General features: G+C 51.5%; 1 protein-coding gene across 2 annotated transcripts; it reads right to left on the bottom strand.

The window, feature by feature from the left end:
* Window positions 1-710: 710 nt before the first annotated feature.
* On the bottom strand, window positions 711-23145 carry RHOBTB2 (Rho related BTB domain containing 2). 2 transcript variants are annotated; one of them, XM_068973940.1, is made up of 10 exons: window positions 23090-23145; window positions 13067-13268; window positions 12330-12433; window positions 11597-11782; window positions 9917-10944; window positions 9498-9616; window positions 7825-7975; window positions 3461-3549; window positions 2367-2472; window positions 711-1034 (listed from the first exon to the last, which is right to left on the bottom strand). In XM_068973940.1, the coding sequence occupies exons 1-10, from the start codon at window positions 23143-23145 to the stop codon at window positions 817-819; spliced, it is 2259 nt and encodes a 752-aa protein (XP_068830041.1). In that variant the 3' UTR covers window positions 711-816. The 2 variants fall into 2 exon arrangements, with proteins under 2 accessions (XP_068830041.1, XP_068830043.1); XM_068973942.1 differs by lacking the exon at window positions 23090-23145 and adding an exon at window positions 17579-17676.

Genomic DNA, 23145 nt, shown 5'->3' with positions numbered 1-23145 from the left:
GCGGGGGGAGGAGCCCAAAGGAGCATGGGATTGCTGTACTCTGGTCCCATCACCCTCTACTCTCTCTCCCCCTGTTCCAGTGTTTCCTTGGTTTTCCATCTCCAAACCTGAGCGGTAAAGGATCAGGGGAAAGAGAAGTTTCTCGTTGCACCAAGAAGCACTGCTTCCAGGGCTGCAGCTCTGAAAAACCTCTGCCACCTTCTCAGGCCTGGTTGCCCACAGCCCCGGAAGCAATGCTGACAGAGGCAGCTTCTGGCAGCTGCACCACAGGGGTGGAAGCCTGGAGTTGGGCTCTGAAGGCTTAATTTCTACCCTGACTTTTCCAGTGAGGATGTGAGTAGGCTCCACGAGGAAAGGCCCACAAAGCCTCTGTAACCCTTCAAGTCCATAGATGGAGACGTGGGGCCAACAGAGGTAGGACCCTGCCTGCCCACTGCTGCTCCCTGGGAGGGGGCTGCTTGCGCAGACCAGGACATACAGCTTCCCAGCAGGAGAGTTTCCCCTTTGATGTTAGGGTTCTCCGACCCACAGACAAGATGTTACGGTCCTCAGCTCTCTCCCCGATGCCCGCCTCCCAGGAGTTGTCTCCCGGCTGTGGAATCAGGACCTCTGCACAGGGCCACTGCTCTGGTCCACGAGGCCAGGCTCCCTCCTCTCTGTGCCGAGCTATGTTGGCTGGTGAGAGCAGCTCCACCCAAAGGGTCCTGGTTATGCGAGTCCTCTGTCCCTGGGAGGTGGAGGGGGCGATGCGGAGGAGCAGAGGGGCAAAGACAAGTGGGGACAACAGCAGCAGGGTCAGAAGAGGGTGGCAGCATCTCAGACCACAGCTGAGGAGGAGGATGGGGACGCCGAGGAGGCGGCCGAAGAGGATGCCGAGGACGGACTATTCCAGAACAGCCAGCGCCGCTTGGGCTGCCGCTTCAGGTGCAGATAGTCCTCCTTCTCGCGCTCCTTCCGGGCCCGCTGGTAGTGGTCTTCCTCCTTCAGGTACCAGACGGGTGGCCACCGGTGTTTCTCGAAATACTGCTGGTTTTCTGGGGCAGAACGGCAGTAGGGCTGGGTGAGGAAGATGCAGGAGGAGGGGCAGAGGGACTCCCACCCCTGTCCCGTTGCCATGGAACACGCCTCTGGTCCTCCTAGGCCCACATGCCAACCCCTGGGGACCAGAAGCGGAAGCCCTGCCTTCACTGAGCCCCCACAGAGAGTCAGCTGCCCAGGGAGTGGAGCCGTCGGTCCACACTGGGGAAAGGCGTTTCCACTTGCGCTTTTCTTCAAGTCAGAGGGAAGATCCTATCAAGGCTCGGAGAATAAAGCAGGCTGCGACAAGGGAGGAGGGAGAAATGGCGAGAAGAGCTGTGGGCAAGAAGATGCTCGGCCTGGCTGGGGGCACAGCAGATGCAGCTGGCAGAGCTGAGGTTCTGAGAGGGGAGGTGCGGGGGTGGGGGTGTGCAGGAGGTCAGATGGGAGGGAAGGCTAGGCTGAGGGCTTTGGACTTATTCTAGAAGGTGTGTGGGCTCCACGGAAGTTTGGGACCAGGGAAGTGAGGCAGTTGGAGCTGTGCTTTAGAAAGAAAATGCTAGAAGGGTGACGAGGAGAGAGCAGGAGTGGGAGAACTGGTAGGGCACTGGTGGGAGGAGGGTCACAGCAACGCAGACGGCGCCCCGTGAAGGCCAAGCCGGGGAGGCCAGCCACACCTCTCCCTGGATCCCATGAGTCCCGGATCCCTGGACTCCTGTTGGGCCCCAGGACCTGAGACATCAATGAAGCAGAGACCAAGCTGCAGGGACCCCAGAGGATACCCAGATCTGTGTTGTCCAAGCTGTGACTTGTGCCATTCCTAGGTTATGAACTTAATGTCATGAGTCATGAACAGTATTAAAAACAATTGATAACTTTTTCAATATGTGGAATAGGTCACAAGATAAAATGTAATTCTTGATAACCTAGAGGGATGGGATGGGAGGGAGGCTCAAGAGGGAGGGGATATATGTATAATTGCAGCTGATTTGTATTGTTGTTTGGCAGAAACCAACCAACACTATAAAAATTAACAAACAAAAATGTATCTCTTATTGTGGAGTTTGGTCCACACACATCTAAAAAAAATACCACCTCTAGTCTGTACCTGTGAAAAGCAGAAGCTCAGAGGGGCAGAATGAATTGCCCAAGGTCTCTGGCGGGCCGGGGTGGGGGGGCCGCCCTCCACACCAGCGCCTTTTCCAGGACCCCCTCCACTGGGCTGGGTGCATGTTTGCAGGCTACTCCCCACCCACAGGGGTCTTTGGCAGCCTCTGGGCGCCCTGGGGTCAGGTCAGAGGCTTGGACCCAAGGAGAGGGAGGCGACAAATGCCGCTGGGGATGCTCACCTGGGGACATGGCCTTCATGTCTCGGGGGAACTTGCGACACACATTGTTGTAGTTGGTGCAGATGTGGTGAAGACACCAGTCAGCCAACTGGTACGCACAGTGGAACTGGGAACAGACAGGTGCATGTCTGTGCTGGGACCCCTGGGCCAAGGTCTGCACACAGATGTCTACTTTTGCCTTCAGAGCCAGAGCTTTGCTGCAGCTGGGCAAAGGCCCTGAGTCACAAAGAACCCACCTCGAGAGGCAAGGCCACACAAAACCATGACGGAATGACATGCATTTGCTCCTTGGCACCATCCCCACCTCACCTGTGACCTGCCCCCAGAAGCCCCAGAAACCCACAATCCTATGAGGTAGCCTCTTACTGGGTCTGCCCTCCTCAGAATGACCCCTCATCCTCCATGTTGGACCTGAGCAGCCTGCACTAAGCTGCTGACAAGCAGGCTTAGAGAGCTGACCTCCCAGGCATATTTTAACTTCATAAACTAATCTTTAGAATTTTTGGCACCCTGAGGGCTGGTAGGGGAGATTTTGCTTGCCTGTTTTGGGTGCCTCAGACAGTAAAGAATCTGCCCGCAATGCAGGACACCTGGGTTTGATCCCTGGGTCAGCAGGATCCCCTTGAGGAGGAAATGGCAACCCACCTCAGTATTCTTGCCTGGAGAATTCCATAGACAGAGGAGCCTGGCAGGCTAAAGTGCATGGGGTCACTGAGAGCCAGACATGACTGAGCAACTAACACTATCACTTGGGAAAATGCAGGTAGGAAGTTCATCTTAGATGGAGAGTCCCCAGTGTGCCTTAAATGACCTCAGCAGGCAGCAACCACGTCTGTACAGGGCTCTGGGCTTCCCTCCCCTGCCCAACAGTTGCCTGAAGTCTCCGTCCCTTCCTGCCACAGCCAGCCTCTCCTCTTGGCATGTTGAGGTGAATCCTCTGGCCTGGAGGATAAGATGGGTCTGCCCACTGGGAGAACCAAGTCTGTCAATGGGTTTCCTTCCTACCCACCACCTCCCGAACCCTCCCCATTTGCTGCCAACAGGCAGAGCCCAGAGCTGAGAATGTTGGAGAGACTCCTTCCCTGTCATCCTACCTGAGCCAGTTCCAGGAACACAAGGACGTCCCCATCGATGTCCACCATCATCTGAGTTGCTTCCATCAGCCCAGTCACTGTGTACTGCTCTGTGACACACAGCCAGGAATGGGCTGAAGAACCACAGGAGTGGACAGGCTCTTGTTCATCCCCTCCCCGACCCCAGCAGGGGCCCACAGCAGGGCAAATAGAGCTCCGGGGCCAGTCCCAACAGACCAGAAAAGGCCACAGGAGATTTAAGTCTGCTCCCACCAGTGAGGAAACCAGGAAGGAGGAGACTGGAATAACCTATGAAGTTTTTTAAGCTACATATGTTGCAGCAAGGAGTTATACAGGTGGGGTGAAAGTCCCCACCCCTGAGAATCAGCCATTGATACTGATGGGAGAGGGTATTAAATCTCAAATTTGCTGAGAACTATGGATTAGAACTAAGGATTAAATCAAGTCGTTCATATTAACTTAAATTTTGTAACAAATTGTGTACTAACTTTGCATTTCATGTTAAGACCTTTCTAGGGAAGAAGTAAATACTTTTAGTTCTGAATTTTAACTGTATCAGTATAAACTGATAAAGTATTTTATCTTTAAAAGTAATATGTCTCAGCTGAGTTCATGGAAAAAGACCTAGAAACAACAGCCATCCCAATAGCAAAAGCATTGCTAATGCAAATATTGTGGCCTTGAAATCCCATTTCCAACTACAGGAAGCCAAGACTTCTCAGAGAAATGGCTGATTCCAGGTATGGGGCAAGAAGTGTACATGATGAACCAGGCACATCTTGTCATTCCAGAGCATCAGAAAGCTCCTCTAGAGACTCTGCAGCCAACTTGAAGAGACTTCTACAGGTTAAAGGAACAGTAGAGTATCTGAGTTTCCATAAAGCTAATTGCAATTATTTAAAACTGATAGCTGGAATCAAGATTGCCGGGAGAAACATCAATAACCTCAGATATGCAGATGGCACCACCCTTATGGCAGAAAGCAAAGAAGAACTAAAGAACCTCTTGATGAAAGTGAAAGAGGAGAGTGAACAAGCTGGCTTAAAACTCAACATTCAGAAAACTAAGATCGTGGCATCTGGTCCCATCACTTCATGGCAAACAGATGGGGAAACAATGGAAATACTGAGAGACTTTATTTTGGGGGGCTCCAAAATCACTGCAGATGGTGACTGATGCTGTGAAATTAAAAGATGCTTGCTCCTTGGAAGAAAAGCCATGACCAACCTAGACAGCATATTAAAAAGCAGAGACATTACTTTACCAACAAAGGTCCATCTAGTCAAAGCTACGGTTTTTCCAGTAGTCATGTATGGATGTGAGAGTTGAACTATAAAGAAGGCTGAGTGCTAAAGAATTGATGCTTTTGAACTATGGTGTTGAAGACTCTTGAGAGTCCCTTGGACTGCAAGGAGATCAAACCAGTCAATCTTAAAGGAAATAAGTTCTGAATATTCTTTGGAAGGATGGATGCTGAACCTGAGACTCCAATACTTTGGCCCCTTGATGTGAAGAACCAACTCATTTGAAAAGATCCTGATGCTGGGAAAGACTGAAGGCAGGAGGAGAAGGGGACAACAGAGGTTGAGATGGGTGGATGGCATCACTGACGCGATGGACATGAGTTTGAGTAAGCTCTAGGAGTTGGTGATGGACAGGGATGCCTGGCATGCTGCAGTCCATGGGGTCGCAAAGAGTCGAACACGACTGAGCAACTGAACTGAACTAAAAACCAATAGAGTGTGTTCAAGTCCAAAAATTCATAATCACATGTAATATTAATAACAAAAAAATCAACTGGTCACTCTCAAAGGATGATAGGAAACAAATGTGTATCTTGAAAACTGGTAAATTGGGACTTCCCTGGTGGTCCAGTGGCTAAAACTCTACACTTCCAATGCAGGGGACCCAGGACCAACCCCTGGTAAGGGAGCTAGATCTCACATGCTGCAACAAAAGATCCTTCATGCCACCACTAAGACTCCACTGCAGCCAAATAAGTACCTAAATATAAGAGAAAGGAAAACAACTGGTAAATTAAAATACCACATATTCACCTGCCTTTCCTACATGAACTATTCCACTGGGAAAACAAACCATAGGTGAGGGAAAGTTTCTCTCCTTTTGAAAGTATTCCAACAGATTAAAAAAAAAATAGACCGAACTGGAATATTACCATTTCACAACACTTAATAAATGCATGGCAATAAAACTCAATGGCTGCTAACACCACAAAAAGAGAGAAAAGCAGATGATCTATGCTTCTTGATGAAAAGCAGAAACAACCTACAAAATGTAGTCTCACCAAAAGAAGACTGGATCTAATCTCGCCTCTAGACCTGAAGGCCAGTTGATAGGAAGGAAATATGTTATACTACAGAAAGGCAATCAGTAGAAAAATCTAGGTTCCCTAGATCAGAGGGTTGTTCCAACATATCGCAAGGGAAAGTTTTGTTTTTGTTTTTAACAGACAAGGTACTTACAGATTACAAAAACCTTAAAAGATATATAAAAAATAAAATCATGCTATAGTGTTTCAGGATGAACACTTGGATGATAAAACTATGAGGAAGAGTAAGGAAGAGCAATCATAAAATCTTAGAGCAATAGGCAGAATGGTTACTTTTGGGGTGGGGAGAGCCTGTTGTTGAGAGAGACAGACTGGGGGCTCTGGTATGGCGAGCAAGGGCCACTTTGGTTTGTAATAATTTATTAAGATGAACACATATTACATGTTTTTGTGCAATATTTAACATTTTTAAAATTAAGCTTAAATTAATAACTTCATAGTAAGCTTATATCACAAAACATGTCACTTATTATACAACACTTGGCATTTTCCACTGTTCCTTAACAAGGTACATAGAAACATATTTTTTAAATGTGTTTTTTAGCAATTATGAAGCATTTCACAGGAAAGGCCATTCAGTGTTATATTCTATAAGCCTTTCTATGCAGCAGTGAGATGGCTACCTTGCAAAATCCATCCACGCGTGCTTAACCAGGGTGCCCGTTTGACTTGTTTCTGATTGCTTGCTATCATGAAACAAACTTAAAGAAACACCTGAATACATTTTTTTTTCATTTGGGCCATTTCTTTGTAGCAAGTCTTTCAAAAGTTATTTAGTCTAAGAGTTTGGACTGTTTTCTGTGTTCTGGGAATGCTGCACCACTTTTTCAAATTGTTGCAGCTGTAGTCTTATTTATCATTTATTTATTTACTGGTCCCACCTCTCAGCGATCTTAGTTCCCTGACCAGGGATTGAACCCTGGCCCCTGCAGTGGAAGCACAGACTTAACCACCAGACCAGCAGGGAATTCTGCAGTTGAAATCTTTAGAAGCCTCTTACTCTCTGCCCTAAAACCCTCAGTGTCCCCTGGCCTGCCTCTGCAGGCTCAGCTCTTAACATTTGATTCTGGTCAATCATTTCCACCTCTTCCAGGGACCAAGCGCCACCTTTCAACTCATTTCTCATCATAGGATCGCTCATAGCAAGTCCCAATCTTGATCATCTGCCGAGGGCCACAGCATCTCTAACACCAGGTCCTTCCCTGAACCTCAACTCAGTATCTGAGGCCTTGCTCTCTGCCGCCAACCCACCCAAGGACATTAATCTGGACATCAATGCCAGTACAGGTACCAACACCAACACCAATGGAACGCACATGCTGACTCCAGCTCAGGAGCGCCACCTGTCGGCGGGCATGACAGGCTCCAGACGACTTCTCATCTGCACTACACCATCTCTCCTCCTGCCCTGGGACCCCAAGCGCTGCTCCTTGGTCTCCCTCCTGCCCCAGTCCCTGCTCCACCCAAGCCTCTGGGGTTGGTCCATCCTGAAACCTGAGCTCTAGCTCGTAGGATCTTCCAGGAATCAAAGAATTAGGAGTGACCAACAATTAAGTCAATGTTTACTGTGTTTCTAGAAGAAGAAAGAGAAAGTGAAGGTGGAAGAGAAGAAGGAAATGAGAAAGGGGAAGAAAAAGGAGAGGAAGGAGGAGATGCAAGGGTAGGAATGAGGAACAGCATTCTGTTCTTTCTGACTTCTTTAGCTTGCCTGAGTGTGGCCAAGCTGAGAACCTCGAGCCCTGGCATCTACTGGTGCCCACTTGCTGCGCCGCAATAATGTCTAGAGAGACCTATAAGGTGACCCCACCAAGCATCCCTCTCACACATTTCTTTACATCCACGTCCTCACCGCAACCCCAATACGCACCGACGTATCTCACGCTATGTAAACGTATCCCCTTGGTGCTGGCGGCCTGTCCCCTAGGAGGAGACAGGTGAGAGAAGAAATCACGTCTCCCAGGGGGTCCCCTGACTCCTCCTCCTCCCTGGAGGACCCTCCCCTGGGCTTAGCTACCTGTGAGGGCGACCAAGTGCGGCAGGCAGAGGCGGTTGGCCAGGATGATGAGTTTCATGTCGTCCAGGTCGGGGCTGGAGGTGAACATGCCAGTGTACAGGTACTCCAGCACGGCCCGCATGCAGCTCTTGCTTGTGTAAGGAAATACCACCTGTGGGTGGGAAGGAATGGAGCAGGCTGCAGCAAGGTCCAGCTTTCGGGAAAGAGCAGCAGTTCTGAAGAACTCAGAAGGCTGTGGCCTGGACACTTGGTCTCCCGTAGACAGGCCATCACCCCACTGCGGTCCCTGGACCTGCTCAGAATCCCTCCTTCCCCAAAGGCTAATCTCCCACACCAACAGCCTGCAATGAACCCATCCACTGAGCACCTGTGAGCAGGGCTCCAGCAGCTTTTACAAGGGCCTGGACTCGCATTAGCATCCTTCTGGTTTGGAGGAAGCATGAAGGAGTCCTTCCGGTCACCTGCACCCGGCCCCACTCTATCCTTCAGGGAGCAGTGCCAAGTGGGATGTGGATGAACGGAGCAAACACCAGTTGGTCTCTCTGGGCTGCTCAAAGCTATAGCTCTGGGCCTCTGGGATCTCTCCAGAGCAAGACCAACACAAAAACTGCTTTCTCATCAGCCGCCAGCCTCTCTAGGCTGCACTGGGAATTGGCTGGAACTTTACAGCTGCTTCTGTGGCTCTGGAGAGTTCCCATCTCACACTCTGCACATCTCAACCCACTCATGCTTCAGGGAGCAGAGACAACTCAGATCTCAAACTCTCCTCTTCACCTCCCAGAAGGCTCCCTTTCCAGTGTGTGCTAAGCCGCTTAAGTCGTGTCCGACTCTGTGAGACCCTACGGACTGTAGCCCGCCAGGCTCCTCTGTCCATGGGATTCTCCAGGGAAGAATACTGGAAAGGGGTGCCCTTCTCTCCTCCAAAGGATCTTCCTGACCCAGAAATCTTAGGAAATCCCTTCTCTGGGTTAGAGGATGCTATGCTCTAACATTCTTTGTTCAGCTTTTCATTCAAGTGTTTGCTGAGCACTGACTAAGGGCCCAGAGCTGAGAAGGGTACTCAGCAGAAATAAAAGACCTCATCCCCATACTCAAGGGAAACCTCAGATCAGCTAGAGAAACTTGGTGTGGACCCTTGGAACTTTAAGCAGATTCACAAAGGAGGACACTGTGAACTACAAGGCTGAGGTATGGACAGTCAGTGTCACAGTTCAGAGAAGGGTAGAAAGGCGGTCAGACTTGAACTCCAGTCTTGATTTGGCTAGAACTCCCACTGACTCCTGATGTTTACTCTTAGTAATTTTCTACCCACTGACTCCCACCCTACACCTTGACTATAAACCCCTTGATCATGCTCAATTAAGAATTAAAACCAGTTCTATACTGAGATCTCTTTTCCCCTATTGCAATAGTTTCTGAATAAAAATCTGTTCTTACTGCTTTAAGGAAAAAGTTTTTTCTAAACTATAGAGCTAGGATGTGACCATAATTCCCCATCTTGGTATATTGCAAAGTCCTTGGCTATAGGAGCCATCTCATAAACGTCTCTTGGGCCCATCACTTGGTGGTTTGGACAGAGTCAAGGCTGAAGGAAGTACCGTGAAGAGACAGATGCCTCAGATGGAAAGGGAGTATACCTCTCTCCCTCCCAACCATTTCCATCCTAGCCTTACCTCCCTGGTGGAACTCTCCACAAATGGCCCCCCAAACATGGCAGCCATCCAGTCACAGCTAGAAATCAACAGGGGCTTGTGGGCACTGATGGTGCCATCATCCAGGATGAAGGTCACATCTGTTGGGTGAGAGAAGACACATCACGTGAGGATGGGGTGAAAGAACATGGGACAACCAACCCACGGGTCGACACTGCTCCCAGATGACTGCTTCCTCCTGAAGCCACAGTCTGTGAGCACCACATGACCACAATCTCAGGCTGGGGGCTCTAGGTTTCAGGAGCAGAGCCACGGTATCTCCAGGACATCGGTGGCTGAGATGACTCAGACTGCTTCTCAGACCGACCCAGATCCTACAGAAGGCTCCTGGAGGGAACTCCCCTGCCTTTGGGACACCAGCTCCTAAGCCTGTTTCATACCTGAGAAGGTGCCTTTGGCCAAGCACTCCTTAACCCGGTTAGTCCGGCGGACATGGAAGGCCTTGGTGATCTCCTGGTTCATGAAGGCCTCGTTGTTGAGGATGTTGGCCACCATCATGCGCAGATCAAAGACTTCAAGCAGCTCAGCGATGTGGGCGACGTGCATGAGGTCTCGCTCATTCTCGTCCAGCTCCCCTGTGTACAGGTACTTGAGAACAGCCCGGAAGGGCCCTGGCTGGATGGAGTTGTCCATTTTCACCACCACCATCAGCCGGGATTTGTAAGTCAGTGGGTCTTCTGTCATCTCTTCCTGGATGCTCACAAAAGCTCGGCTCCAGGAAGACAGCACTCGACCCCGCCCAGGCAGGTACCCTGTCCCATTGCCCCGTAAGATCCCGTCGCTGGTGGATGCCCGGAGCCCAACAGGCCCAGAGCCCCCGCCCTCCTCCACGCTCTCACACACGTCAAAGCTGGCTGCCCGGAGCAGGAAGTCCCGGCCGTGGTGGTGGTGGTGGTGGTGGTGATGGTGGTGGTGTTGATCAGGGTGACCCCGGTGGTCCTCTGAGCGGGGGCCCCCTGACCCCGAGGGTCCCCCCAGCTCCCCCTCACTCAGGTCCATGAGGAACAGGTCGTAGAACTTGGAGGAGGACGTGGAGAGGTAGATCTTGTGGGCGAAGATGCGCACCCGCTCCTGAAGCACAAGGATGACGTCTGCACACAGCGGGTCCTCCAGGAGGTGGGCAGGGCACTCCTCGCTGCTGGAGGGGGGGTCGGGCACCACAATGAGCGGGGGCGGCGGCTTGGGGGGCAGGAAAGGCGCCTGCAGTAGGGGCCGCTGCACATTGCGGAGGTGGGACTTCCAGAACTGCAGGTGCCGGCGGGAGATGAGCGCTGCCCGGATGGCGTTGTCGAAGACATCCTTAATACCGAACTGCGCCACCACGCTCGTCTCATAGTAGGGGATACCCAGCTCCTTGGCCACCTCTCGGCCCTTCTCCGGGGGAAGGATCTCATTGGGCTTGATAGGCCTGGCACGTTCAAGAAGGGAAGCCAAATTCATGTCAGTGGTGGAAGGGTGGGGGGCAGGGAGATGCATTCCCCCGATCCTGTGTGTTTTTCACCTGACTGGGGGAGTCCCCGCTGAGGATCTGGGGCTAAGCCCCGTTCCTGCCCTGCTCATTTCCACTCCCTTTCTCTTCTGTTTGGCCAGATCCTACTATTGTTTCAAGGCTCACTTCTAATCCCTTCTTCTTCCAGGAAGCCCTCCATTATCTATGGTAGGCCTGGGTGATCTCCCCAGCTCAAAGTAGTAGGAGGGCCGACTACCTCTCTGGCAATTAGCATGCTGGTTTTTAACATATTCACCTATCCAGTTCATCTCCCAGCAAGATTATAAGCTCCTTTCATACAAAGATGACCTCTCCTTCTCCTTCTCTCCTCATGATGCTTAGCCCAGTATTGCCCACTCAGTGTGTAATGTATGGATGGATGGATGGATAAAAGAATGACTATTCTTACTGGCCCCCTATGTGAGTCTGGTTCAAATGGAGGGAGAGAAGTGAGGCTCTGTGCATTCTCTCAGGGCTGAGCAGGGAGTAGAGAGACACACAACTTCCCCCCACCCCTTCTTCCCCTTCCCCATCTGCCACCTTCCCCTCCTTAGGCACCAGGACTCCCTACCTAGCCAAGGGTCTCCTGGCCCTATTGACAGCATCCAGGTCGGCGTAACGCAGGTCCAGCTGGCAGCCCACCAAGATGACAGGTGCTCGGGGGCAGAAGTGCTTGATTTCTGGGTACCACATGGTCTTGACATGGTGGAGGGAGTTGGGGTTGGCAATGGAGAAGCACAGAACCACCACATCAGATCTGGGGGTGGGAGAGAGTGAGGTTATAGGCAGTAAAAGCTAGTGATGTTCCCTGCTGCTGGAACAAGGGAGGACACATACCCAACGGCACCCCTACACTGCAGTCCCACGACTGTCATATCGGCTCACATGATCTTACCCAAAACATTTAATCATAGCACCTCCTATTTCTGTACCCCCAAGTTAGCACTTGAGAGCTTTTGAAGACTCTTGGGTTGACCTCACAGCTCTCTTGTGATTTAGACATGACCACTTTTACCATCTCATCTGAAAAAACTCATCTCAGAATGGCCTTCCTAATTGCTCAAAGTCCCAGCGTTACTGGTTAACAGGGGAGAACTGAAATTAGGCCTCCCAACTGCAAAGCCAGCTCCCTGCCCAGCCCGGGCTTCCTTCCCATCAAGGGTCTCCCAGGGCAGTTTTCTCCATTCCTTCCTCCCAGTTTCACAGAGTGAAACTCCTTCTACTCAGTTTCACAGAATGTCCTCATACCTCAGGGAAAAACCCCATCCACTTGGCTCCCTGCAGGCAGCAGGGGCCTTCCCTACCTCCCATAAGCAAAGCGACGGTCTTTGTGGTGGTCTCCGAAGGTGTCCCAGAGGCGGAGAGAAACGCTCACATCATCTACCACGTCTCGGGAACGTTCTAGCACCTGGCAGGGGGTGGGGAGGAGACGGGGTGGGACAGGGAGAGAGGAGGGAAGCAAACACAATGGTTCCTGGGGGCCCTGCATGCCAACTCGGGGTGGGGTCAGCTCACTCCTGGGTGCCACAGCATCGGGGCTGGAGGGACAACTAGTGTCTCCCTCTGTGTGTCCTAGAACACCTGAGTCCCCTAACAAGAGCTGGCCAGGACAGAAGAGACTCCAGAGAGCAGATAGTCATGGGAGTGATGCGATCTCCCAAGGAGCCCGTCCTTGTTCCCAGCTATACCTGCCAATCAGATGTTTCCCAGCCTTGGGTCTTCTGGTATCATTAGCCAGCAATTCCTTTTCTCCCAGCAGCTCTCATCTCTCCAAAGCACCACCCCTTTCCCAGCTCCAGGGCTTCTCATTACTGGGGGCTATGTTACACAAGATGCCCCAGGCTTCTGCTCAGACAAACCAAAAGGGCTGGGGACCCCTCCCCTGGGGTGGGCTCCCCTCAGGCCTCTCCCAGGGATCTGTGCTCTTCAGCTGCCCCTACTCAACCTTTAAAGGGCTTCCATGAGCTCAGCATAGGCCCCCTCTGGAGAGATCCCTGGGAAAGAAGCCCAGATAAGTGAGGCCATAGATTTGCAACCTTACCTCTTGGCATACCCGATACTGGTCAATGGCCCAAACCGTGGGCACGTGGGTGGCAAGCAACTGGTACTGGGTGAGGGTGGCATTGCAGGCCCGGGCACAGATAAGCCTGGTCTTGCCCACAGCGTTGTCCCCCACCACCACGCACTTGATGGTCTCTACGTTTGGCCTTTCATAATCCATGTCAGAATCCATTAATTGGGACCTGAGGGAGAGAAGAGAAACAGTCAAGACAACTTCGCACACCAGCCCCTGAGGGCCAGGGCCAGCAGCTCTTCTCTGCCGAGGCTGTGGCCTCTCTGAGCATCTGAGCAGAGAGAAGGACACGGGAGTGGGCAGCTTTCCGGGCACAGACTCCACAGGGGCCCGAGGAGACAGGAGTCCCTTCAGGCTGAGAGGCACAGCTCCACTGGGTGAATCTCTGGTCTTCCTCCTGTTGTCTGTATCCTCCAGCAGCAGGGCTTCTGGTTGGGGAATGCCAGAGAGCGATCCCAAGGCGGAGTCTGCTCGGGGGCTGGTCCCTACTCTCCTGGGAAGAGAGGTGTCTGCCTAGGAAGCTCATTTATCATCTGCTCTCCTCCTCCAGCCCGCAGGGCTGTGAGAGCAGAACAAACAGTGAGAGGAGGGAGTCAGCGCCAGGTCCCCACCCCTTCTTCCCAGCATGCCTGAGGGCAGGGCCGCTGAGAAAATTAAGATGAAATTAAATGAAAACTTAAAAATTTAAGTGAAAAAAATAAATTAAGATTTAATGGACTTGTCAGACTGGGCGGTGGCCCTCCTGGCCGCGACCTTTGCCTCTCTGCTTCTCTGGCTGTCAGTTTCCAAACTCCAGCCTGCCTGTGGCTATCCTTCAACCCCAGCCCCACTACAGAGATGCTGAAGTTTTTTGTCCCAGATTCTCCAAGCTGAGGCGGCTTCTGGGTGCACCTGAGCAGTCCACAGGCCTCTCCTCTCCTCTTGTGGGATCGTCCCATTGCCTAAGGGGCTCACTCAGTATTGAGATGGTGGTAGTGGGGGTAAGCAGTGGCCTGGGACAATACGTGTGTGTGCACACACTCAGTCACTCAGTCGTGTCCAATTCTTTGCGACCCCATGGACTGTAGTCCATCTCCAGGCAAGAATACTGGAGTGGGTTGCAGGGGATCTTCCTGACCCAGAGATCCAACTCACGTCTCCTGCACTGACAGGTGGATTTTTTACCACTGAGCCACCTGGGAAACCTGGGACAATACACCCCATGGCTAGTGAGCCTTCCCATCCCCTACGCAGGCCTGCCCTCCAAGTATCCTGCATCCAGTTTCAGGGAAAATGAGATACACTCCCTTCCACATTTCTCCTTCCTAGGGAGGAGGAGTCTCAAGCTGGAAGCCCCCAGACACCCGCACTCCTGGAAGGATGCTCATTAAACTGGATGCACTGGTAATGGGAAAGCAGAGTCAGAAACTCAGGCCTGAATTTCTGAACAAATGTTTGCCTCAGTTTCCTTCTGTGTTAGGTAGAGAAGCGGCTCATCCACCCACAGAGAGGGATGGCTCAAACGAACAAACAGAAGGTCCTTCTGTAGTCAAAATGTCATGTCAGTGTTTAAAAAGCTATCTCCAGGAGGGGGCCCTGGGCTTTTAGGGGTTTTTGCTGACAGCCTCACAGTTGGCATCCACTCCCCTCTGGAAGGGTTGAAGAGAGAAGGTAGGGGTAGTGCAGGCATTATTAGCAAGCTTGGTTTCACCAGGGTCACTGACCTGCCCCTGCTCACATTCCCTGAGTGCCTGAAGTCAGCTGGGGGTTGGAGCAATTTGAAGGACTCCTTCCTAGGCCAAGGAAAGCTGAGCCCAGAGGAGTCCTGGAGGCTTCCCAGGAGCTCTCACTGCTGAGCCATCCAGCCCAAGAGCCTGGCCACCAGCAGCAACAGAGGAGCTCAGCTCCTGCAGGGCTGTAACTAGATGCCAGCATGCAGGAATGCAGACCTGAAATATCCAACGATGGCAACTGGGATTTTGCTCAAGTGGATGCATCTGCATCTCAGCCACCTTAGCAAAAAGTACAGCAAGGACTTTCCAATGAGACACCCGCCTCCTCTTTCTTGGAATTTTACAGGATCTAAACAACCAGGGGTCTCTGTGCAGGTCCCTCCCTAGTTTCCAGTGCAATCGTCTGCCTCATTCCTTCTCCTTCCTCTGCCCCTTCTCACCCTCTCCAGCAAGCAACCATTATTCTGCCCACCATCTTGCCTCCCCCCAAGTTCACTCTCCTGATGAAGAGTGGGAGCCCCACTCTGACAGTTCCTCGTCTCAAGGCAGACAGTGGGAAGGATGTGTTGGCACTGGGAGGCATCTGAGTTGTGATTTCTGTTTTATTAGTTGAGGAACAAAACAGATAGAATCCCCAATACAAATATACACAGATGTAGGAGAAAGAAAGAAACCTACTAGCCAACAGAGCTTCTTTCTTAAATTGAGGTCCTAGCACCATGGAGCTGTGTAGACAGAAGAGGGGATGAGAAATTGAGACGACACGTCAGCTCTCACACCCAGGAGCAGCTGGATGGTGAGGAGGATGTCAGAACACCAGCAGAGTGGTTCAGTGCTAATCCAAGATTGCTGAGTCTACAATTCAAACACTCAGTGCACACCCTATGCACCTCTAGGTTTAAGCAGGGGACAGCCAACCAACAAGCAGAAGAGTGACACTCCACTGGGAGTTTAGACAGCAGACCTGTTGGGTGTTCCTCTGGCTGAGCGGCCCCTCCCCATCCACTTCCCCAGCTCCCCTGCAGTCTTCTCTTACTTGTCCTTTGACTTCCTCCCAGTTTTGATCATTCTCACCCACTCCACCCCCATCCCAACTGCCTGACTGGCAAACTTCATTCACCGTCTAATCTGGGAAAGGGCAAATCACTTCATTTCTCTGTGCCATGGTCTACCCTTCTGGAAAATGGGTATGAGGGCATCAGAAGCAAATCTTGAATCTTGATGAATCTGTGCCAAGACAGCCTGGGCCAAAAGGAGGTATTTGCCTTCTTATGTAACGTGGTATTATATAATGCCAGATTACATATCTCTATGTGTAATTATACCTCTCTTTTAAGATACACACTGGCCCAATTAAGCGAGCAGAACTCTTAGTCTAATCAGGCCTGTTTTTAGAAGGATCCTGTCCTGGAGATATGATGCCATTGTCAACAGTAATGTAATTTTTGCTCTAGAATATTGCTACTTCACAGTAATGGTGCTGGTATACAATGGCACAACCCCCTCAATAAGCCTCTCAACTTCCCTTTTCCTTCTGGCACTCTCACCTTCAGTGACTCTAGACTTTTCCACACAATTGCCTCATCCCCATTCCTTCTGAGCCTCCTGATTAACTTCCATACACTATGGTTTCCTTGCCACCTTGCACTGGCTATCAAGACCCCCAGGCCACTCCTCTTCCTCAATGATTCCAGAGTCACCGAGATGCTCCCTTCACACTCCATCCCACAATCCCTGTCCCCTTCTCCAAAGACAGCCTCCTGCCCACCAACGTCCCAGGTCTTTGTACTCAGGCCAGGTCAGAACAAAAGGCGTATGCTCAAATTAGCTACAACCCTTATAAGCTCCCAGACCTACCTCCATACCCCTACACACACTCTTTGCAAAGCCCAGAAAAGCCCCCCATTTCCCTCCCACAGCCGATAGGAGGCTTGCTCATCTGTAGCTGCCCTAGTCTGGTTGTCAAGGAAACAACAGAATCTCCCTGGGAGCCTGCTTTGTCTCCTAGCAACCAATATCCCACATCCTGCATCTTACAAAATACAAAAGGGAAGAATGTCTTGAAAATGAAGGTAAAGATCAAGGAGGATTGGCAGGATGAGGAAGAGAAGACCCTTCCAATTAAAGGAGGCTCCCACTGGGTCGTTGACACTGTAACACTGGGGTTGGGGGGGAGCAGAGAGATGAATCCCTCCACAGATCCGATGGGCATCAAGGCCCAAAAAGATGCTGAATAGTCATGTTAAACAAAAATTCAAGCCTAAACACAGAATAAGCCTCTTCAAACATCAACAAACAACCTTAAGGATTTCTCCCCTTAGTTTGCCAGAACTCAGAGGCACAGACTGCAATGGAACGGGTTGAAAGTAACATATCCAGAATGGCAGAAACAAACAAAAACCCCACATTCCATTAAATATTTTTAACGGAAATATTTCCACTACTCTGGACCTTTTCTCTTGACATGCTGTTCTGCACACACATACAAAATAAATTTTTTTATTTAAATGGGGGAAGGGGAAGGCCACTGCATGCCACGGCAATCAAGTTCTTTTCCTTTTCCTTTCCCTAGATAAACCCAGAAAAGGTTAGTCCCCCGCCCGGTAAGACCCCAGCAGCCGAAGCTCTAGTCCAGGGACGAGAGGACGCCCGAGGGAAATCAGGACGGGCGCAGACACGGCCCCCGGGAGGACGCAGAACGGGGAAGAGGCGCGTTTCCAGAGGCTGCTCGCAACTCGGCCACAATAGAAATTAATCATTTACTTACACCGCTACATGTGACGGGGTGATTTCTAGTGTAAGGAACACATCTCTTCCTGCTAAGCACGCTCATTTTAGTGAAATGGCTGGGGTCACTCCGCGGGTGCAAGTTAGGACGATACCGGTGCCGCCGCGCTGCTGCTGCTGCTGCTGCTGCCGCCGCTCAGGCTCCGGGCCCGGGTCGCGTTACATCACAAACTCTGACAGAGCAGCCCAGGCCGGACGGCGGGCCGGGAGCGGCCGCGAGCGCGGCACTGCGGCCACTGCCTCTTCCGGATCAGCATCTCCCGGCGCCCAATGTCACGGAGGCGCGCCGGAGCCGGGCAGCGGGAGGCCGCTCAGACCTCCGCGGCTGGGCCGCGCCGCCGCCAACGGTCCTCTCTGGCTGCGGAGGCCGGAGGCGGCGAGCAGCAGTGGGCGAGAGGGGCGAGGCCGCCAGTGCTACGCGCCTGGGCCCGCTCCGAAGGCGCGGCCACCAAGACGCCTAGCGCTGCAGTCCCAGGGACCGCTCGCGACCTCCTTTTTTCATTCACAAAAAAAGAGAAAGGGGATTAAAAAAAAAAAAGAAGAAGGGAGGGAGGGAAAAAAGGCGGGGGCAAAATCTCACCCAGAACGCCAGCCGTGACAGGTACCGCCCTTCGCGGCGTTCCGTTGGTCGAAATCAGTTGAGGGGGCGGGGAAGGGGCGGGGAAAGAAGGGGATTGGGTGTCCCGGAGGCCCCGCCTCGCGACGTCGCTTGTTTCCTCTCCACTTTCGCTCACCTCGCCTTCACCCAGAGGGATGCCGAGTAGAGAGAGGCTCTAGGCTCGCCTACGGGGGCCGGGGTTGCGTCCCTCTACCTGGCGAAGCTCCAAACCTCACTAAACTCACTCAGGGTCACCCTCCTTTCTCCGGGAGGCTGAGAAAGAACTCCTACAAAATCCTAGTCAGCCCTGGAAGGGATGCGAGTTAGGGAAGGGGATTTCGACATTTTTGCTTTGTCCCTTAGCCCCGGGCCTCCACCGCTTGCCCAGGGGAAGAGGAAGACAGCGTTTCCTCTGCCAAAAGGGACGCTTTTTTTTGGTGTTTGGGGGCCTTCCTCCCTCCATCACCGCCTCTGCAGCTACAGACTATGTCTCCAATTATGAGTTTCAGGGTGGGTCCCTGTATCACCTGCACCTGTTTACCATGTAGGCCTTCTCCCCTCTCCCTTTAGTCCAGCAGGCTCCTCTTCCATCCCATATTCAATCTATTGCCACCTGGCTTTCACCTGTATCTAATGCCCTCTTAAAGAAATGCCACGAAGACACTAGCCATGGTGGCGTTATCTATGGCACCTTTGGGCCCTCTTCTCAAAATTCTGGAAAATAACAGATTACAAGGGATGACATCTGTAATATGAGTCGTCCTTAAAGGAAGTTTCCCGTGCTCAAGGATCCTCATCCTTAATTATGAGGATCTTGACTGCAAGTGATTACAATAGTCAGCTCAATCTGGTTTTATCCATTTTGTGGATTACCTCTGGACAATTTTTTAAAAGCCCAGACTGACATGTCTCCCACTTAATCCCATTCCATCACACCTCCAACTTATCCTCTCAAAATGCAAATATGCTTTATAATAGTTTCTGCAACATATAATTGCCCAAAAATAAAGGCAAAGAAAAAATCTTTTATTGCCTAAAGCATGCTTCCCATCCATGAATGCTTATAATTAGAAGGTGCCCACCAAGATGTTCCTGCTTTCTGGCCTAGTCCATGTTCAGTAAATGCGTTAATCTACCCCTCCTCTGAATCTACCTAGAGGTGGATTACCCTTGTGGCTCATCTGGTAAAGAATCCGCTTGCAATGTGGGAGACCTGGGTTCAGTCCCTGGATTGGAAGATCCCCTGGAGAGGGGGAAAGGCTACCCACTCCAGTATTCTTGCCTGGAGAATTTCATGGACTATATAGTCCATGGGGTCGCAAAGAGTTGGTAACGAGTGAGTGACTTTCACTTAGAGCTGGATTAGAGATTAAGGATGATCGAGGGTGCTGTGTCAGAGGTCACTGTATCACAAAAGAGCAAAGCATGGGATCTCAGTATGGGTGCCATGTAGGGGGTGGGAAGCAGGGTATCTGACACCCTAGTCCCTTTCAGAGCAGCCATTTCAGAGCACGTGTTGGTTTCACGTTTCACACATCCCGGCAGCAGGGACAGCCCCAGTGCAGCACAGAGCAGGAAAAAAGAACTGACCTCTACTCAAAGTCAAGGTGCTACAGGGCCAGCAACTATAGAACCAATGCCCTTTCCCTTTTTGGAGAAAGAGGCACCAGATCCCAGCTTCTTCTCCTCATCAGGGCAGTTGAAGATTCTCAGCTTGAGAGGTAGTTCACTACCAAGTCCCGGCCTTCAGCCTCTGCCTTAACTGGCCAATGCCAGATCCTCCCACCCAACCCTGGCCCTCAGTTCACACCTCGCAGCTACTCAAGACAGCCTCGAGATGTTGGTTCCCAGGCCAAGGGTCTGGCTACCAAGTTTGCTTCATCTTTACACAGCCTGCCAATGCCAGAATCCTGGAAAACAGAGCCATTCCCTGAGGCTGGGTCCCCTCGCCAGCAACCAAGGAGTTGTCAGGAGCTTACTTTGAGCCCTGTCCCAGGCCCCAGCTCCTGGCCCTTGGCAGCATTTCATACACAGGCCGCCTCCCCCTTCCCCTCCCCCTCCCCTTGCATCCTGCCCACCCTAGCCCTGGATAGACAATTTTCCTGACTTCGGATTACAATCATTCCTTTGGATCCACCAGAGATTGGTTTTGGGAGCCCCCCTGGAAGATCAAAACCCTCAGATGCTGAAGTCTCTTATATAAAATGATGAAGTTCAATGAATACAGTTGGTCCTTCCTGTTCTCACGTTTCCCTGCAGTGTTCTTGCCTGGGGAATTCCATGGACGAGGAGCCTTGGTGGGCTACAGTTCATAGGATTGCAAAGAGTCTAACATGACTAAAGCGACTTAACATGCATGCATGCACACGGATGCAGAAACCCGTGAGTAGGGAGCCCCAACTGTGTACATATTTATTGGGGGAAAAAAATCTGGCTTTAAGTGGACCTGCACAGTTGAAGCTGTTGTTGTTAAAGGGTCAGTGGTACTTTTCGAGTCAAGCCTGAGTGGGAAGTTTTTCTGCTAAGGTTCCTGGCCTCTTTTTCTCTCTGCCTTTTCCTTTCTTCTGTTACACATACACACTGCCCCCCTCTGCCTAGTTCCTGCAGCTTGGAACCACTGTTTGTCTCTTCAGAGCACTTCAGAAGGGGCTGTTGACTGCCCTACATCACTGGCTGGCTGCATGTCAGCACTGCCTTTCTGCTGGTGGCCCAAGCAAGGACGTGCATCACTGGGCTTACTCACCCTGTGGGGACACCGCCTGGCCACAGCCTGAGGGGCTGCTAGCAGCTTGGAGGTAGGTTCCATTCTAGCTTCCTGCCTCGCCATCGTCTCTTCCCTTACCACAGCCCCCTTGTGACTTCTCCTGCCTGGTGACATAAACCCCTTGAACTTGTCCCCCAAAGTCACCCTCCACCATCTATCTCTTTAACCACCCTCCTCCAGGACACCCTGTGCTGCTGTTTTCCTGAAGCTCAGGAGCAGGAGGCTGGTCTGGGGAGAGAACTCTCCATCACTTCTCAGGTAGGCACCCCTGAAGCACCAAACCCTCCTCTCCCTGTGGCTCTGAAGATCCCTCCCCTGTGCCAGCCCAAGCTAGGCAGACCCCACCCACTGTGCCCTTCTCCAGCTTGCACGTTCCATTTGCTTCCCACGCAGCTTCAGCCCTTCAACTGCTTGCTGGCTACTAGCCTTGCTTCTCTTCAGCCCTCGCCTGGAACACTCAAGCCTTTGTGAGGCCCACCTCACAGACTTTTTGACTTGGGATGACTCTCTTCCCAGGTTTCCCAAGTGGCGCTAGTGGTAAAGAACCTGCTTCTCCATGCAGGAGATGAAGAGATGTGGGTTTGATCCCTGGGTCAGGAAGATCCACTGGAGAAGGGAATTGCAACCCACTCCAAGTATTCTTGGAGCTTTCCTGGTGGCTCAGATGGTAAAGCGCCTGTCTGCAACGAGGGAGACCTGGGTTTGATTCCTGGGTTGGGAAGATCCCCTGGAGAAGGAAATGCAGCCCACTCCAGTACTCTCGCCTGGAAAATCTCATGGACAGAGGAGCCTGGTAGGCTGCAGTCTATGGGGTTGCAAAGAGTTGGACACAACTGAAGCTTCTAAGCATAGCATGACTCTCTCCCCAGCAGTGTTCAGTGGGCCTGTGCCATTGCCACCCTGTTCAGTTCAGTTCAGTTCAGTCGCTCAGTTGTGTCCGACTCTTTGTGACCCCATGAATCACAGCACGCCAGCCCTCCCTGTCCATCACCAACTGCCAACTCACTCAAACTCACGTCCATCGAGTCAGTGATGCCATCCAGCCATCTCATCCTCTGTCATCCCCTTCTCCTCCTGCCCCCAATCCCTCCCAGCATCAGAGTCTTTTCCAATGAGTCAACTCTTTGCACAAGGTGGCCAAAGTACTGGAGTTTCAGCTTTAGCATCATTGCTTCCAAAGAACAACCAGGGCTGATCTCCTTTAGAATGGACTGGTTGGATCTCCTTGCAGTCCAAGGGACTCTCAAGAGTCTTCTCCAACACCACAGTTCAAAAGCATCAATTCTTCGGCACTCAGCTTTCTTCACAGTCCAACTCTCACATCCATACACGACCACAGTAAAAACCATAGCCTTGACTAGATGGACCTTTGTTGGCAAAGTAATGTCTCTGTAGGAGAGCAAAAACAGGCTTCTCAAGATGCAGAGCCCCTGCAGGGTGAAGGAGCTGAATCCGGAAGCCTGGAGGCTCTCAGTCTTCTTGCCCAAGGCTCAGGAGGTACCTCCAGGTCCCCACTAGGAAACAGGAATCTTCTGGGCCTTTGCTCAAGGGATTCCCTAAGCCTGAGCACCGTTTCTCTTTCCACCCTCTTCATTTGGATATTACTCACTCATCATTCCAGTCTCAGCTTTGATGTCACTTCCTCCAGGAAGTCTTCAGTGAGTATCCCCTACAAAATCTACATTCCCAACCCTTCCTCTAGACTCCCCTAATAATATCAGTCACCCTGCTGTATCATTGGTTCTCTCTGTCCCTCACAGTACTGAGGACTCTTACGGGAAGTTGTTGTTCAGTCTCTCAGTTATGTCAGACTCTTTGCGACTCCATGGACTGCAGCACGCTAGGCTTCCCTGTCCATCACCATCCCCAGAGTTTGCTCAAACTCATGTCCATTGAGTTGGTGATGCCATCCAACCATCTCATCCTCTGTCACCCTCTTCTCCTCTTGCCCTCAATCTTTCCCAGCATCAGGGTCTTTAACTGTGCCTATTCAAAAGAGGACCCTTCATGCTCCTCTAGCACCAGACAACAGATACTCAAGATACTCTATAAATCCTTGACAGGTAAATAAATGCTTGAGGTGAAGAAAACAATGGGGAAGGAGTTGACATCACCCAGTGGCTACTCACAGGCTGTCCATAGAGGACCTCCTCAGGTCATACTGGCCTTTTCTTCCAGCTGCCAT

This window comes from Capricornis sumatraensis, chromosome 6 (genome assembly GCF_032405125.1).
Source record: "Capricornis sumatraensis isolate serow.1 chromosome 6, serow.2, whole genome shotgun sequence".
Lineage (NCBI taxonomy): Eukaryota > Metazoa > Chordata > Mammalia > Artiodactyla > Bovidae > Capricornis > Capricornis sumatraensis.
The sequence above is the reverse complement of the archived record's forward strand: the minus strand, read 5'-3'. Positions and strand labels throughout refer to the sequence as shown.